The following is a 15,561-nucleotide window of genomic DNA, read 5'->3' as shown; positions in this document are numbered from 1 at the left end:
AGTTCAGCCTCGTCCCTTTGCCTCTTGCTTCTTAGATATTTATAGATGTGGATCAGATCATATTTGTCAGAATAAGTGGATTATTTAGTTACAAATGCATGTTCTTCTTAGAAAACTAAATTCAAATGATACTGATCACATAAGTAATTGGGATATGTTGCATTTATATAGAGAAAAATTTATATAGTTAAAAAAAGACAGGGATTTCCTAGAAGAACTCCAGCAGAGGGCTACAAAGATTACAAATGCCTGGAGCATCTCCTGAATGGGAAAATGCTGAGTAACCTGTGCCTGTTGAACCTGTCAAGAAGATTGAGAGGGAATCTGATATATATCTAAAGAGAGTTGGGGTGCAAATGGATGAGGCCAGGCTCTTCTCAGTGGTATGTAGTGATAGGACAAGGAGTCATGGCTTAAAATTGGAATATAGGAAGTTCACTCTAACATGCTGAAGAATTTGCGATAAGTGTGACAGAGCACTGGAACAGTCTGCCCAGAGAGACTGTGAAGCTGTCTCCTATGGGGATATTCAAGACCTGTCTGGAAGCCTAACTTTGTGACCTATTGTAGAGTACCTGCTTTAGCAGAGAATTGGACTTGAAGAGAACTGGACTTGCTGATCTCTGGAGGTCACTTCCAACCCCTGTGATTCTGTGATTTCTTGAGGTCCATTCTAGTTTATATTATTCTGTGATTCTGTGAACTAACTGGATCATCAGAAAATAGTTACTGCCCCCCTCCCTTTTAATTTGACACTGCCAGCTCATTTTAAGTTTGTAATGTTCTTTTAGAGGGTTAAATCACTTGTATCTCAACAATTACAATCATCAACTTAATTTTCTTAGTCAGTATTAAGTTGTCCAAACAAAATATGAAGTTGTACTGTACAGGAAAGTAATTGTTCTGATGTCAGTCTTTTTTTACACATTGTTAGGACTTGCTCATCATCTTTTCAAGGAATTAATTTGGCACATTTGGCACATAGCAAGGATTTTCTCAACCTGTTCATGAAACAAAGCAATTTATAGCTTATAATTGTACTTGACTTAAACAACATAGACCATTTTTTAAAACTATAACATGATTATTGAATATCAATATTATTGAATATCAATACAAATAACTCTTTTTACTCTGAAATTACCATAAGCATTTTAGCATATTGTAATTAAATGGTATAATTTCTGTTTTCAAATAATTATCAGTGTATTCATTGTCCATCCCTCAACAGTGACTTCCATAACCTCAAAGGGCAAAAGGAAACAGGGTTTATTTATGGTTCACTTTTACAGTATACTTCACTTCCCCCTTAATCTGTTGCAAAAGCCAACTATATTGTACAGTGTTTCCAAAACAGTTTTAAATCCAGATGTGTAGGTTAGAAAGCTGGTTCTCTGAATACTTGTCAGAAGGGAGGACCAGCTGGCAGGTGAAGATGGTTCCTGGGAAAGCAGGCCACTATTTTCACAGGGCAAAGATTTTGGTGGCAGAAGGGTGAGGGTTGGGCAGGCCCAGCCCCTGCCCATGCTCAGTGTCAAAGGTGAGTGGGAGCAGAACATGCTTGCATAGCCCAGTAACGTTTTACTCCTGCAAGGCTGTTAGTAGTGGTTACCCAATAGGACAGAAGATGGTTCTCCACCCCCTCCCTTTATTACTTGCAGATGTCTCTTTCACCCTTCCAAACTGAGACTGGTAGTTTAAACACTGCTTGTTGTTTGTCCTGAGACAAATATTTCTTTTTTTCTCTATAAATCTATTTCTTTCAAGTTGTGTTGTGTTAGCTCTGCATACAGTTTACTTTGTACCTCAAAGCAGTTCATTTTTCTATTTCATGGTTATTTGCTACTTCAGATTTTTCTCGTTATTTCTTAGCAGCACATTTCACAGGCAGGATCATACGAATCTTAGCTCCAATTTTAAGTAGCAAGTTAAGTTTTCTAATTGTATTTCTCTTGTTTCATTTCCACTTACTACATGTAACTCAATAAAAACAAATGAAAACCAATCCTGTCCAATGCAGCTGCAGTAGTCACTATTTTTCAGTTCTTTTCCTTCCTTTTTCTGTTTACAAAACTTTTGTTGCCTTGCAGAATGCTGGGCTATAAGCATTTTAACACTTGCTGCTTTGTCCTAAAAATTAATGCTTTTTTTTTTTTTATCAGTATAACAGTTTTGATAAAGAGTATTCAGTCTCATTACTGAAATATCCTGTCTGTACCTTTGGCTACTTTCCTTTAAAGCATAGTATTTTGAGGATATGTAGACTGTTCATATATTGCTATAACCCAGTTAATTAATGCAGCTGATTAGGAAGTCCATTATTCTAGCTCTGAGGTAGACCTCATGACTATCACCAGACAATTCCTAAGTATCTGATCAGTAACACTTGGAGGGATCTTTTTGCTGTCTCCAGCATTCTGTTGGGAACTCATACCACAGATGAAGCCAGGCTTCTCTAGGCAGTGCACAGCATATGTCGAGAACCACTGGGTAGAAGTTGCCACAAAAGGCATTGTGGTTAGATGTTGAGGAATAGTTAATCCACAGTGAGGCTGATTAAATACTGGAACTGGTTGCCCACAGAGTCTATGGAATCTGTGCTAGAGGATATTACAAATTCAATTGTAAAAGCCTCTTGCAATGTGATCTAACTTTGAAGTTTCATCTACCTTAGATGTTGACTCTGCTTTGAGCAAGGGATTGGGCCAGGTAGGCTTCTCCTTCAACCAGCATTAACCTGTGGTTTTGTGAAGAGCTGCAGTTACTCTTGACATACCCACACAGTGCAGATATGTGAGTTGACCAGGTCAGCACTGAATTGTATGAGTTCTATCTTTTCATGTATCTGTGACCTCTTCAGAATCCCTTTAATTTTACCTGAGAAGACTTTTTCACATTTCCTGATCTATTATTCTGTTCTCCTGGAGTAAAAACGATAGCTGCAGGGCAAGCTGCATCAGCTGATTGTGACCTGTGCAGTAAGGTATTGCAAGGTCATCGTTGTTTACTGGCTCCCTCTGGATTTCCCTTCCTTCTGCAAGTATTAAATAATTCCACATATCTGCCATTTGATCTATGCCCTAAGGAAACATAGAGCCATATAATTAAAAGCAAAATACACTACAGGAAATCATAGAGTTTTAAGCAATTTTGAACTGTTTGCTGTATTCTAGCCTTGTTCTAACCCTATGAGGTGACACATTTTTAAATCAGTTTACCCTTCCACCTTTAAAACTGCAATTTCCAGACACATTCAATCTGACACCGAGGGAACAGTGCAAATGGTAAAATTATTGGCAAGTTGTGGCAGTGGAGCTGGTATTCAGGAGAAAGTGTACATGGGTGCGTGCATTGCCACGGAGCACTGCACATTACTGTGCACATGCTGAGTACTGCCAGGCTATTCAGTAATTAGCTTCTGCAGTCATTAGGTGCTCTGAGATAGAGAGAACTAAGTCCTTGAAATGCCTCCATATGCGTAAAGTTGTTTTTGTGTAGGAGATGCACTCCCAGATTATTTCAGCCACCCACCTCAATCCTCTGAGAAAAAAAATTAACTCAAATTTTCCCATTCCATTTACATGCAGTGCACTGTGTAGGATGTCAAGTGATTATGGTTGCTAAGAGCCCTATTTGTATTATGCTCTGTACTAATTTCAATTAAGACTTCGAAGAACTGAGTAAGATGATCTTTTACGACACCATAAACTAAAATTATGCTTCAGTCCAAATAAATATACAGGAAAAACATGGAAGTGTTTTGATGATGGAATAATACTTTCCAAGTTTATGAGAGATTTGTTCCAAACACTGCCTCATTTAATAAAAAATCATAAAAATTAGGTTGAATAAAATCTTTTATATGCTAATAAAAATAAATGGACATCGGTCTGCCATCATTTGATTTACCTATTTTTTCTATTCATTTATTCATTATTTCTATTAATCTTGTATTGTTCATATTTATTTTCTATTATAAAGTGATTTATCTTATAGATTTTTTTAAAGTAGGCATCTAATGCTGACAATTTCAACAGACTTTTAAACTAAATTCTTGTTTCATATTTTTTTTCACATTTCAAACACATAAAAAGATTATCTCATCAAAACTGTTAAAATAATAAATGTTAAAATAAGTTTATTTCTAAAAGAATAATATACCTTTACAAAAATCTGCCTTGTATGTTACAAAATTGTAAATAATTTCAGCTGAGAGATGTACCAATGAAAGAAGAAAATACCCGTACTTCTCTGAACATCTTTTTTGTCACAGCTCTACAGAGTTACTGATAAATTTTTATTTCTCTGCAGTGCGGTGACTTCTCCATATGGTTAAAGTGAGCACTGTCAGAAGTATTCTCATCAAAGACTTTAGGAGGAATCTGATATTCAAGTAGTTTGTCTGTGTAAGTGTATTGCCACAGAGGCATGAGTCCATGCATTGCAAAATCTCTTTTGGGCGTTGCCATGTTTGTAATGTAAAAGAATGTTCTCAAAACTGAAAGTTAAATCACATTTGGGAAACTATTTGGATTTTTCTGATGCCATAGGCACCACCTTTCTTCTGGTATAATGATGAATTCTCTGTAAACACAGAGCAATGAAGCTCCACATTAGCTCATATTCTGCAGTAAAAATGTACTGTAGGCCGAAATAAAAACTAAGTAATTAAATTGAAGCAAAATCTGTTCGTGGTAGATATTAAAAATATAACCTAACTTTTAAGCAAAGAAAAACCAAGGATGACAAGTTGCAAAGCTTTGTTTAGTGCTGAAACAAAACTGGTATCCTAGCAGTCATAAATGAATATAAAATACCTCTCATCATAGTTAGAGTCCTCTATGACTTACTGTTGTTTATTAATGGACCTTACTTATTTGACAAGCTGTGAAGTATGAGCAATTGATCACCTTTATGTGTGCTCTGAAAGTGGACTTAAAAAAAAAAAAAGAAGAAATATGCACTGGAGGTCACTTTCTCCACAGCAAATATTATATTGCTTCCAATATTCCAGATAGAAAAAGCTGTTACTAAAATTTGAAATAAGCAGTGCACTGACATGTTTATTTTCTTTTTCTCAGATTAAGATGCCTGGTGAAGCAACTGGAGAAAGGTGACATTAATGTGGTGGATTTAAAAAAGAACATTGAATATGCAGCATCTGTGCTGGAGGCAGTGTATATTGATGAAACCAGGTAAGACTGAGAAGAATAGAATCATAGAATGGTTTGAGTTGGAAAGGACATTAAAGATCACATAGTTCCTGCTTCCCTGCCATGGCAGGGCTGCCACCCACCAGCTCAGGCTGCCAGGGCCCCATCCAACCTGCCCTTGAATGCCTTCAGTAATGGAGCATCCACAGCTTCCCTGGGAAGCCTGTGCCAGGGCCTCGCTGACTTCTGAGTAAAGAATTTCTTCCTTATATGTAATCAAAATGTACAGACTTTTAGTTTAAAAAAGGAAGAGCAGTTGGGAGTTACATTTAGAAATCTAGTCGTTGCATGGGGTTGTAACTGATGTGAGCTGAAGATCTCTGCAAATCAGAAGAATAATATATGGCTTTTAGGTTTCTTAGTGACAATGTTAAAGCACGTAAAATTCCAAAGATCAGATGTAACCATCATCTGGAGGGTATGCTTAGTTTTTGTCATCTTCACTTGTCAAATGTTCACAGTATAAAGTCATAAGAAATTTCTGAGTGATGGATGAATTTTCTTTCCCACAAAGGTCACATACTGATGATCATACTGAGGACTGTGTCACTGAAAAAATGAGCGGTTTGGGAATGAAATGCTCTCAGATATGAGTCACAGAATTATAATCTGGCCCTAAATACATAAGTTAATGAAAAGCTGTGATTTATTTTATAATATCTAATTCTTTATATATATATATTTATTTTTACTGTCAATATTAATGGCAATCATCTTAAATGTGAGGTGACTTCTATGAAGTTGGAAATTCTAAGTAGAAGTTCTTGAAAATATTTTAAGATACGTATTATAATTTATGTTAGATAGCTAACTTACACTTTCATAGTTTTTTGTTTGTTTTTTAAAGCAGAATGTTCTTGTGAAATAATCTGCCAAACCTTCTTCAATACTGTTAGAGCATGCATGCTCCAGTCTAAGTCCCATCTGACATTTAGGGAGACTGCTGACATCCTAATTATTGCACAGACCTAACTATCTCATTCTCTTTCTTCTTGAAAGTCTGCCAATGTGACTTTGCATAACTGCAGCTCTAACTTTTTCCAGTTTCCTTTCTTCTAGTATGTATGATTCACACACCAAACCTTACTGGATCATAATTTGGAGTATCAACTATTGGGCAATAGAAAGCATAAACATTTGAAAACTGAAGGATGAAAACAATAGCAAATGAAGTTGATACCAATACTCCATTTTTCCCAGATTGTACTACAAACTGGGCTAGCAAAATCACTTATGCTGGTGTCCTGTTCTTAGAGTTAATGTCTATCCAGTTCTGTCAAAGATGTTAAAACTGTGGTGTGGAGACTTCCTGAGCAGCTTATTGGTAATTAATTCCATTTACATACCATTGTGAATATAATTATTTCAGTCTTGCTGATTGATTTAAGTTAATCAAGATTCCTTTGTATTGAATCAAGGACTGGTTTGTGGACTTACAATAGTTTGAATTTGTATTTGTAGTTAAAATGATAACATTTAATAGCGAGATGTATAAAGAAATGATCAACACACTTCTCTTAGAGTGTATATTACCTTAGTAACGCCATAACATTTTATTTTCCAGTAATCATTTTAAATGTTAATTCTGATGAAACTGCTCAGTTTCTCAGGAAGCTTTGGAAAATCTAGGTCCTCACCTCTGTATTGTACAATGCCCTAAAACCACCAGTGAACAGAACTTCATGTATTTTGCGTGAACCACCATGGAGGTGTGTCATAGCTGCACAGTCAGCTGCGGGCAAGGACATAATTACTCCTTCCCCGCATCTCCCAGGCACTATAATTAAATGCATACAGTACTCAGAGCTCTTTCTGAGCAGTAGCACTAGAACTATGAAAAATGTTGGTTTCTAAAATTGGGCCTTTATTGAAACAAATAGTATCATTATTATGAGGAACCCAGTCTTTCTAGCTTTGTGTGGGAGTATCAAGAAAAGTAACAAAAAATTCATACGCAGAGAAATCTGGTACACCTGGAAATACTTAGACTTCAGCAGCAGCATGTGCATTATTTTTACTGTAAGAAAATCTTTAAAGAAGTTATTTGCCCTCTTAGGACTTAATGGCAGGATTATTAAACTGCCCAAATAAAAATAAATACACATATTTTTATAGTGGTCTAGAAGATTTTTGTCATGCTCTGGCTATTTTCTTAACCCCAGGAGCATTATGATCTTATAATAGTGATTATTTAGGTGTTTAAAAAAAATAAAATCATTAAGGTTGGGAAAGACAATGAAATCATCTAGTTCAGCTGTCATCCCATACCCACAAAGCCATGTCCCTCAGTGCCTTACCTACCCTTTTCTTGAACGCCTCCAGGGATGCTGACTCCACCACCTCCCTGATCTCTGCAAATTTTCTTACAAAGGGATTGTTATATTGATAAAAGCAATTGGAACAGCATAGAGCAATAACAAGTATTAGATATAATGGAGCAGTGAGGAAAACTGTCCGAATATAATCATTTTTATTAATTAGATTCCGCAAAGAAATTGCACACTTTACAGGATATACTAGTTCCTGAAATTTGACTTTCAAGAAAGAAATGCAGTGATGTTTGGTTGTCCAAAGTATTGCAGGTTTAGGACAAAAAGTTCAGTACTTACAACTCATGTTAAAAGAGCCTTATTTTCTGTTTTAAACCTATGCTTGAGCCCTGAGTTTTGTCCTGATTAGTTAACTGAACACTTGCTTAGATATCAAAGAAGTCTTTAGCTTCAGCCAGACACCTAAACCTGGATCTCATCTGTGATGTTCTCTTCTTCCCCCATTTTCTGGGAGGCAGAACTCAGCAGCAATTGAGTGACAGCCCTCAGCTATCTCTACTGTGAGATTAGGAATAACAATTAACACACAGAGATTTGATTTATTTTGTTTGAAAAGTCTGTGTCATTCTATGAAGTTTTACATGCACATGCAAATATGTGCAAGTGTGTAAAATGGCAGCACTTTAGATTTTCATTTAGTATACCACCATCAGCTGGAAAAGGGCCTTAGAATTCCAACCTGTTATCATTGTAAGGAGCACCTTCCTTGGGTCCTCATACTTTGCTTCTCTCTGCTGCTCTCTTGCTCTCTTTTGTGGCCTTTAATCTGAGGATAATGTAGCAATTTTAAAAATCAGGTACACATACTCATATCCATCCAAGCTCTTTCTAAAAATATGTGCAGTTGGGTTGGTGAAAAGGCAGAGAGGTAACACAAGTTTTAATTATGGTGTTCTGAGAAGAGATTCTTTTGAAATGACCCAGATAGTAGAAATAGCATCCCCAAATTTATTTGGGGTAGTGATTTTCAGTATCCTGTATGAGCTGATGGGAAGTTGAAAAATAGAGAGGAATCAGATATATTAAATATATTATAAATATATTTATATTATTTATATTTAAATATATTATAGAAGTGCTACTTTTCTCTGAGCTGAATTATCTGTAGCCCTGTGTTAAATAACAAGCTTCTTTATCAAACACGTGTTTAGGACTACTGTATTTGTCAGTACTAAATAATTGTAAGCCACACTAGACACTTCCTTGAAAGAAAACTAGAACTTTGTTCACTGGAGCAGAGGCTCAGTGTCAGCTGAAAATAATCAGTGAACCTCTCACTGTTCCAGCTCCTCAGCAGATCTCTGTGGAAGAAGCTCAGACTTACTCAATAGGTGTTATAAATAATTCTGACAAGTCTTGCAGAATTTCCTACATTCGTACCTGACACTTGGCTTGAGGTAGTGGAAGAAGGATTTTTAGAGTCAAACAGGAAATAAATACAGCCTGATAATCCAGTGAGGGCAGCTGTTCCATTCCTTGCAAACACAGCTCTTCATTTGTGCTGAGAAGAAAGTAAGTCAAACAAAATGTAGATGGAAATGACAAAATTAAGAAAAAAAGCATTTGAAAGCCAAAAAACCCTGAAAATTTAAACTTATGATGGAGACCATTTTTAAATTGTTCTGGATAAAGTCAGATTTTTTTGTTCCTATCAAAAAGTGTAAAAATAGAACTTTTAATGTGCTGTAATATTTTAGAAAATAGACTAGATTTCAGGAAGATATTTACCTGTGTTGGTTCAATTTCATACACAGATATGAGTTTGTTTTAGACTGTACTCTTCTAAAAGACTTTAATCTTTTGAAAACTTTTGACTTAGATGAGTTCATGTTTCAGTAATACATGAATTAGATGTGTTTGATATGTCTAGCAGTTGCTTTGAACATCTTTGTTTGATTTATCAAGAAAAAATTACAAATAGAAGTCATTGCCACATTCTTGAGGCAGAAAGGAAATCTTATTCAGGGTAAGTGGGGTTATGATAATACATGTCATCTGCTTGCATGAGAGATCTGGAAATACTGGAGGTATTTCAATGATACTAGAAAGTAAACACAGTCTTCTTTGAGGAAAAATCCCTTATTTAAAAGATGTTTACATTCTGATATGTATCAACTTAGTGAAACAGGAGGTCATTAAATCCAGTCGTCTTGTTTACAATTGAACTACACACCTAGGACTTATACATACCAAATATCCAGTTCACTGCTTCATTAATGCACCAAGTATTTCTGCTGCTGCCAGCCTTAAAACAGGGTCAAATAGATCTTCAAACTGCAGACAAAAGGGAAAGTTCTAAATAGTGACCGCGCAACCTACAAGAGTTAGTGTTAGCAACACTTCATGTCACCAAACATCTATGTGTCCCCTGAGAACACACCTCAGAAATATTTGTGATGGGAATATGCTCGTGTATCTGCCATGTGGAATCTAAGGGAGAGGAGAGAAGCCCAGTTTTGCCTAGTTGCTGGTGCTCACAGAGCTCTGTGTGATGAGAGCATGAATGGAGGCTAGCAGCAGCCCAGTAACTCAAGTAACATTCTCCCCCATCTTCCGGAGATTCCAAGGTGAGGAACAGTCAGTGTAGCCAATTCTGCACACAGCTTTGGTTACATTTGCAAACAGGAAGAGGCTGTTGCATGTTCTCAGTTCTGCAACAGACTGAGCCTGTGGCAGCTGCTCTGTCTGAGACTAGTAATTAATATTTCCCAAAACAATGAAATTGAATACTTATTTGAAACCATTGTGTCTTTTTTTGCTTTCTTATGGCCACTGATACAGTTTCAGCAGCTTCTCTGTATTTTAAACAAGAATGAAACTCAGTGAAGGCTCCATTTTATGCATTTCTTAGTTATTTCTTTTTCACAAGTTATATTTTGTATCTGTTTAAAGGCTCTAAGGTATCACTAAATCATCACTGACCAGCTGCTGCTTAGCATCTCACAGCAGGAGCTGGCTGCTTGACATTACAGGGCCGTTAGCCTTCCAGTCCCACTCACAGGTAGTGTACAAAATGCAGCTGGCTATGTGAATCATAATCTGCCTACTGATACAAGGATAAAACAAATGGAATGGGATGCCCTATTTGGACTTCATGATTTCTGTCTGAGATTACTTAGTGGAGGGTAGATTGGAAGTGACAATTATTTAAGCATGAAGTTAATTCACAGTCTTAAGTATCCATAATCCCACAAGCTTGCTATGAGTATGTATTGCTGTCCTCCATATCCCATCCATTATTAAATATATATTGCTTTGTCATTGATAAATGTGTCATATGAAGAAAATTATTCAGTTCATCCATTAAGTGATTCAATAAGTGATAATTAGAAATCATTGAGAAAAAAAGTTTACTGTGCTGAGATTAATTTGGTGTATTCCACCTGTGCAAAATTTAAAATAAACCTTCAAAAGCTTTTGTACTAAATCAAAGGTTTTTCTGAAAGGGAAACTTAAAACAGCATCCAAATTATATATATGTATTAAACTATTAAATCTAAAGTTACTGAAAATATGTTAGCTTTGACTAAAATTCTACAGATCAGTTCAGCCGTTTAATGAATTGCCTGCCTCGATCTTCAGAAAGTTATTGAATTTTTATATCTTAAAGTTATTGATGTCAGTTTATTTGAATCATGCCCTGCACGTCCCTGTTTATAGGGCTTCCAGAGTACCACATTAGAAGAATTGATCAAAACCAGGAAAGTATATAATCTTACAGATATTCTCCTGAAAAATTCTTTTCTTTTTTTTTTATAATGGATATCATGACCTGAATTTTAAGATTATTTGACATATAGAAAAGATAGTTAAAAGGCAATACCTATCAAAAACTGAATGTTTCCAGTAATGATGGCCCTTCACCCACTAGTTATCTGCTTTCATAATAATTTTATTTAATCCAGAGTCTTCAGCATTTATTGTAATTTACTGGTAGTTAATTAACTGGAAATGATAAATCTGAGGACATTTTTTCTTTTTTGGAGAATATGATGAATTTTAAGTGTGCAACAAGTTGATTAATTCATTGCTTATTTGGAAAGACTTTCATATATGTTTAATGGTTTACAGTCATCCTTGCTGTTTGTTTAATCTTCAGTGGTAAGATAATCTTTTACTGAAAGTAAGTGGAAATTTTATCATCCTATGAGGACATAAATATTGGTTAAAGATATTGATTCATGCTCATTTGTGAAGATAGCAAGACACAAATAATTGATAAAAATATGAATGTCTATTTGGATTATAAATTCTTTTTCCATCTAGATCTAGAAGGTACTTTGATCAGTTTACTGTCTAGGTTGTTCTATTGATTAGTTAGCTAATTGGTAAAGAGCTAATACCTCGTTCTTAATCCTTTCCCTGGCTTACATAATGCATGTCTGTGTTCTCTGAAATCTTTCACCATTTTGGTTAGGCAGAATGACTGATTGTCACTGATGTGGGTTTTTTTCCCTCCTCAGCTATTATCTAATTTTTCTTTTTTTCATTTGCTTTTCCTCCATGATACATTTGAGATATTCCCAAGGGAGAAGAAATGTACTTCTGACTAGTCCATTACTATATTTAAAATTCTAATTAAATGAAAAAGAGCTAGAAATGATCACTACTTAAATTTTGAAGAATTTCTTTTGATAGAAAAACACAGTAGTATGACAAGAAAATCAGGTTATTAGTTACTATGGCTGCAATATTAATTGACTGCTAAGCTGAAATGCCATTGGCCATATCTTGCATATCCCCACTGCTGTCAATGGGAGCTCCACTCATGGGATGAATAGAATTAAATAACCTAAGCCTCCCCCTCTCCTTCCCACACATATCTCTTCCACATATTGCATCTACCTAATGATATATGGGCAAAATAAGTGTATGTAACCCTGAAATTCTAATTTAATGTTGAAGAAAAATTACTTTATGTGGCACACATTGTGTTATAGCATTTTTTTTTCATTGTCAGGACCACCTGTGAAGGGAGGATGTGGTGATCAGATTTGCAAATCCCCCTAGTTAGATTAAGGCAAAACGTCAAGGTCCAAACACAATCATCAGTTTTAATGAGAATGTCTGTGCTACAATTATCTTAAAAGTATTGGCACTCTTACAATTTTATCTGTCTTACCTGTGCAGCTAAACAATTTGACTTTATAAGAAATTCAAATAAACCTTTTGTTACTTACCAACTTTACAAGGGAAAAAGAAAGAAAAGAGATAGATGGAGGGTGGAGCATGGAGAGAAAGTGACAAACAGACAGATGAACACATTCATGTCAGTCACTCTTTTAAACCTCTCCTCAGGATTTTAAAACTCATTATTACATTTCAGTCCACCAAAGCTGTGACATCTTTGTGAAAAACTTTTTACTTATCTGTCCTTGAATACTTTGTGTTTGAGCATCTTTTACATTCTGGGATGTGAACAAGGAAAGGATGGAAGGCACTTGCTGCACCTGCCTTCCTGGAGGCCTTGGTATGTCTATCCGAGAGGACATTTATTTGGTAATGCACTGAGTCAACTCTACAGACAATATTTGCTTCTATTAAATGAAGTTTTGTTAGTTGTTCATGGTCCATGCTCCTTTTGCTTCTGTCTATCATTTTCTCAGTTAACTTCTCATAATTTTTTGTAGAAGGCTTCTGGACACTGAGGATGAACTCTCAGACATCCACTCGGATTCGGTCCCGCTGGAAGTGCGAGACTGGTTAGCATCTACTTTCACAAGGGAAATGGGAATAGTGAAGAGGAGACCTGAAGAAAAGCCAAAATTTCGAAGCATTGTGCATGCTGTACAAGCTGGGATTTTTGTAGAAAGGTGAGAGCTCTGTTTTCTTACTATGGCAAGTATTACGTTTAACAGAGTCTATTGTAAACAACAGGATGAATCTGAATCAAATCTTTGAGCCAGATTTTAGGATTCAAATTCTGTAATCTTTGTATGTTTCTGTACAGAAACCCAGATGTAATGAAATCTTCTGGACTTTGGAAAATTCTGAGAATATTGCCAAATATTGTACAAACATAAAAAAGTAGTCTGCCAGCAGAGGGGATTTTTCTCATAAGCATAAAAATGTTTATGTCATCTTTGGGATCAGACCCTCAAGTAATCTGGCATTATTTTCATGGATTATGAGAGATGACTAAACAAAAACAAAAAAGAAATTCTTACAGTACTTTTTAATGAAATATCCTTACTGAATATTTTATTTGTTCTTTTAGGATGTACCGGAGAACTTCTAGTATGGTTGGTTTGGCTTACCCAGCAGAAGTGATAGTAACGTTTAAGGTGAAATAACTTACATTGTTGTGAAATCTGAATGTATTGGTACTTATTTTTAGTGACTTTTATGTTAAAATAATTTATTCTGCTGAGTATACCCTATACACATTTAGTACTGCAGAACACACACAGAACAGAACAATTTAATAGTTAAAAATTCAAAAAATAGAATGTGATTATGTTTTTCATTTTACTGTTTTGTTCTGACTTCATTTAGGTGTCACTACAGCAAGAGTAGAAAACTGATGTAGAAATTTTAATAAAAATGTGATGGTTGCAATTGTGCCAGCTATGGCAATCAGTATCTCAGACAGCAGCATTTGTTTTCTTTTTAGGAAAGAAAAAGAAGTCATATTGGGAAAGAAATAATAAAAGGAATTGCAGCTTATGGAACAAGTGCAATATTTCTATGAATTTAAAGCAGCACTGTAGTTTACCTAAAAGTCAGTCTCTTATAATCTTAAAGTTACCATGGCTACTTATTCAATAAAGAACAATATGTCCTGAGAAAGAATATAGTGCTTGACCTTTTCTCATGAGAGACTGACACTATTGTATTATTTCAAAATTGCTGTATAGCTATCGTGTTAATAGCCTTCCATAGTAACCTACTTAAAGGGTAGATATTCCCATTAGCTTCAAGAGGTTTTACAGAACATTTTTACACCAAATGTTAAATTTGAAGGATTTGAAGCATACAGAATTGCACAGGACATGTGACAACCATTTTATTCATAACTGGCACAATAATTTTTGTCATTAATATTGAAATAGTCATTAAGATGTTATCTACAAGAAGAGTTTGAAAGACTCGGACAATAAAAAAATATTGATTTTTTTTCCCCCTTCCTCCTCCCCTAAAAAACCCAAAATATCTTTTCCAGTGATTAGCTGGAATGCTACTTAAACAAACTGAAATGTTCTTATGTTCTATTCCTTTAATCCACATGTACAGGATGTTGATAAATGGTCTTTTGATGTATTTGCCCTAAATGAAGCAAGTGGAGAACACAGTCTGAAATTTATGATGTATGAGCTGTTCACCCGATACGACCTTTTGAACCGTTTCAAGGTCAGAAACTATCCACACAGATAAAAATACATAAAAGTATGACAAATTTAAAGTATAAGAGAGTTAAGATGGGTTTGAATTTTTTTTTTCTTTTTGTATGATTCAGTGCAGAATTTCATTGAGTATGGCAAGTTGAATGTAATAACACAACAGTAGTTCTGTTATGTGAAACTTTACCCAGAGCCTGCAGATGTTTCTGTAGATGAAGAACTGAATGCTATGTAGACCCATTTCAAGGCAATTTGGGATGGGACATTGTTCTTGAGTAGTTAAACACTATAAGCATTAAATCTATTAAATAGGCAGAGGGAAAAAAGATTCCTAATAAGGCAGAAACTGTAGTTAGTCCTGAGTCCTGTTTTCATAGTTTAGTTCATTGTGTGTTGGCCAAAACTGGAGGGGTTTAGCTGAACTTCCCACTTCTGAACAACTTTGGTAATGCATAAAGAGAAGGCTGCTTCTAGGTGGTGTTTACAGGGTGTTGTGGTACAATGTAGAGTATTTCTAACTAACTTTAAAAGGCTGAGATATAAAAGTGAAGTACCAAATCTATCATTATAGTATTGCCAAAGATTCAGTACAGTTCAAATCTCTTCACTGCCAATCTTCAAGCTCCATTGGAAAGATCTGGCTCATTTTGAAGTTGGTTTGAGTAATCTGACTTACAC

The 15,561-nt window shown here is 35.4% G+C and overlaps 1 protein-coding gene across 2 annotated transcripts in view; it reads left to right on the top strand.

Annotated features, from left to right (window-relative positions):
* Positions 1–15,561, top strand: part of PDE1A (phosphodiesterase 1A) — a 177,819-nt gene that overhangs the window by 125,481 nt on the left and 36,777 nt on the right. For both annotated transcript variants that reach the window (XM_065750482.1, XM_065750483.1), the window contains 4 exons: positions 5,082–5,195; positions 13,174–13,356; positions 13,761–13,827; positions 14,777–14,893. In XM_065750482.1, the coding sequence (XP_065606554.1) occupies positions 5,082–5,195; positions 13,174–13,356; positions 13,761–13,827; positions 14,777–14,893 (481 nt within the window). The remainder of the gene's footprint in view (positions 1–5,081; positions 5,196–13,173; positions 13,357–13,760; positions 13,828–14,776; positions 14,894–15,561) is intronic.

This window comes from Cyrtonyx montezumae, unplaced genomic scaffold (genome assembly GCF_038088225.1).
Source record: "Cyrtonyx montezumae isolate F1298 unplaced genomic scaffold, pur_monq_1.0 scaffold_7, whole genome shotgun sequence".
NCBI lineage: Eukaryota > Metazoa > Chordata > Aves > Galliformes > Odontophoridae > Cyrtonyx > Cyrtonyx montezumae.
Note: the sequence above shows the minus strand (reverse complement) of the source record. Positions and strands in the feature narration are given on the sequence as shown.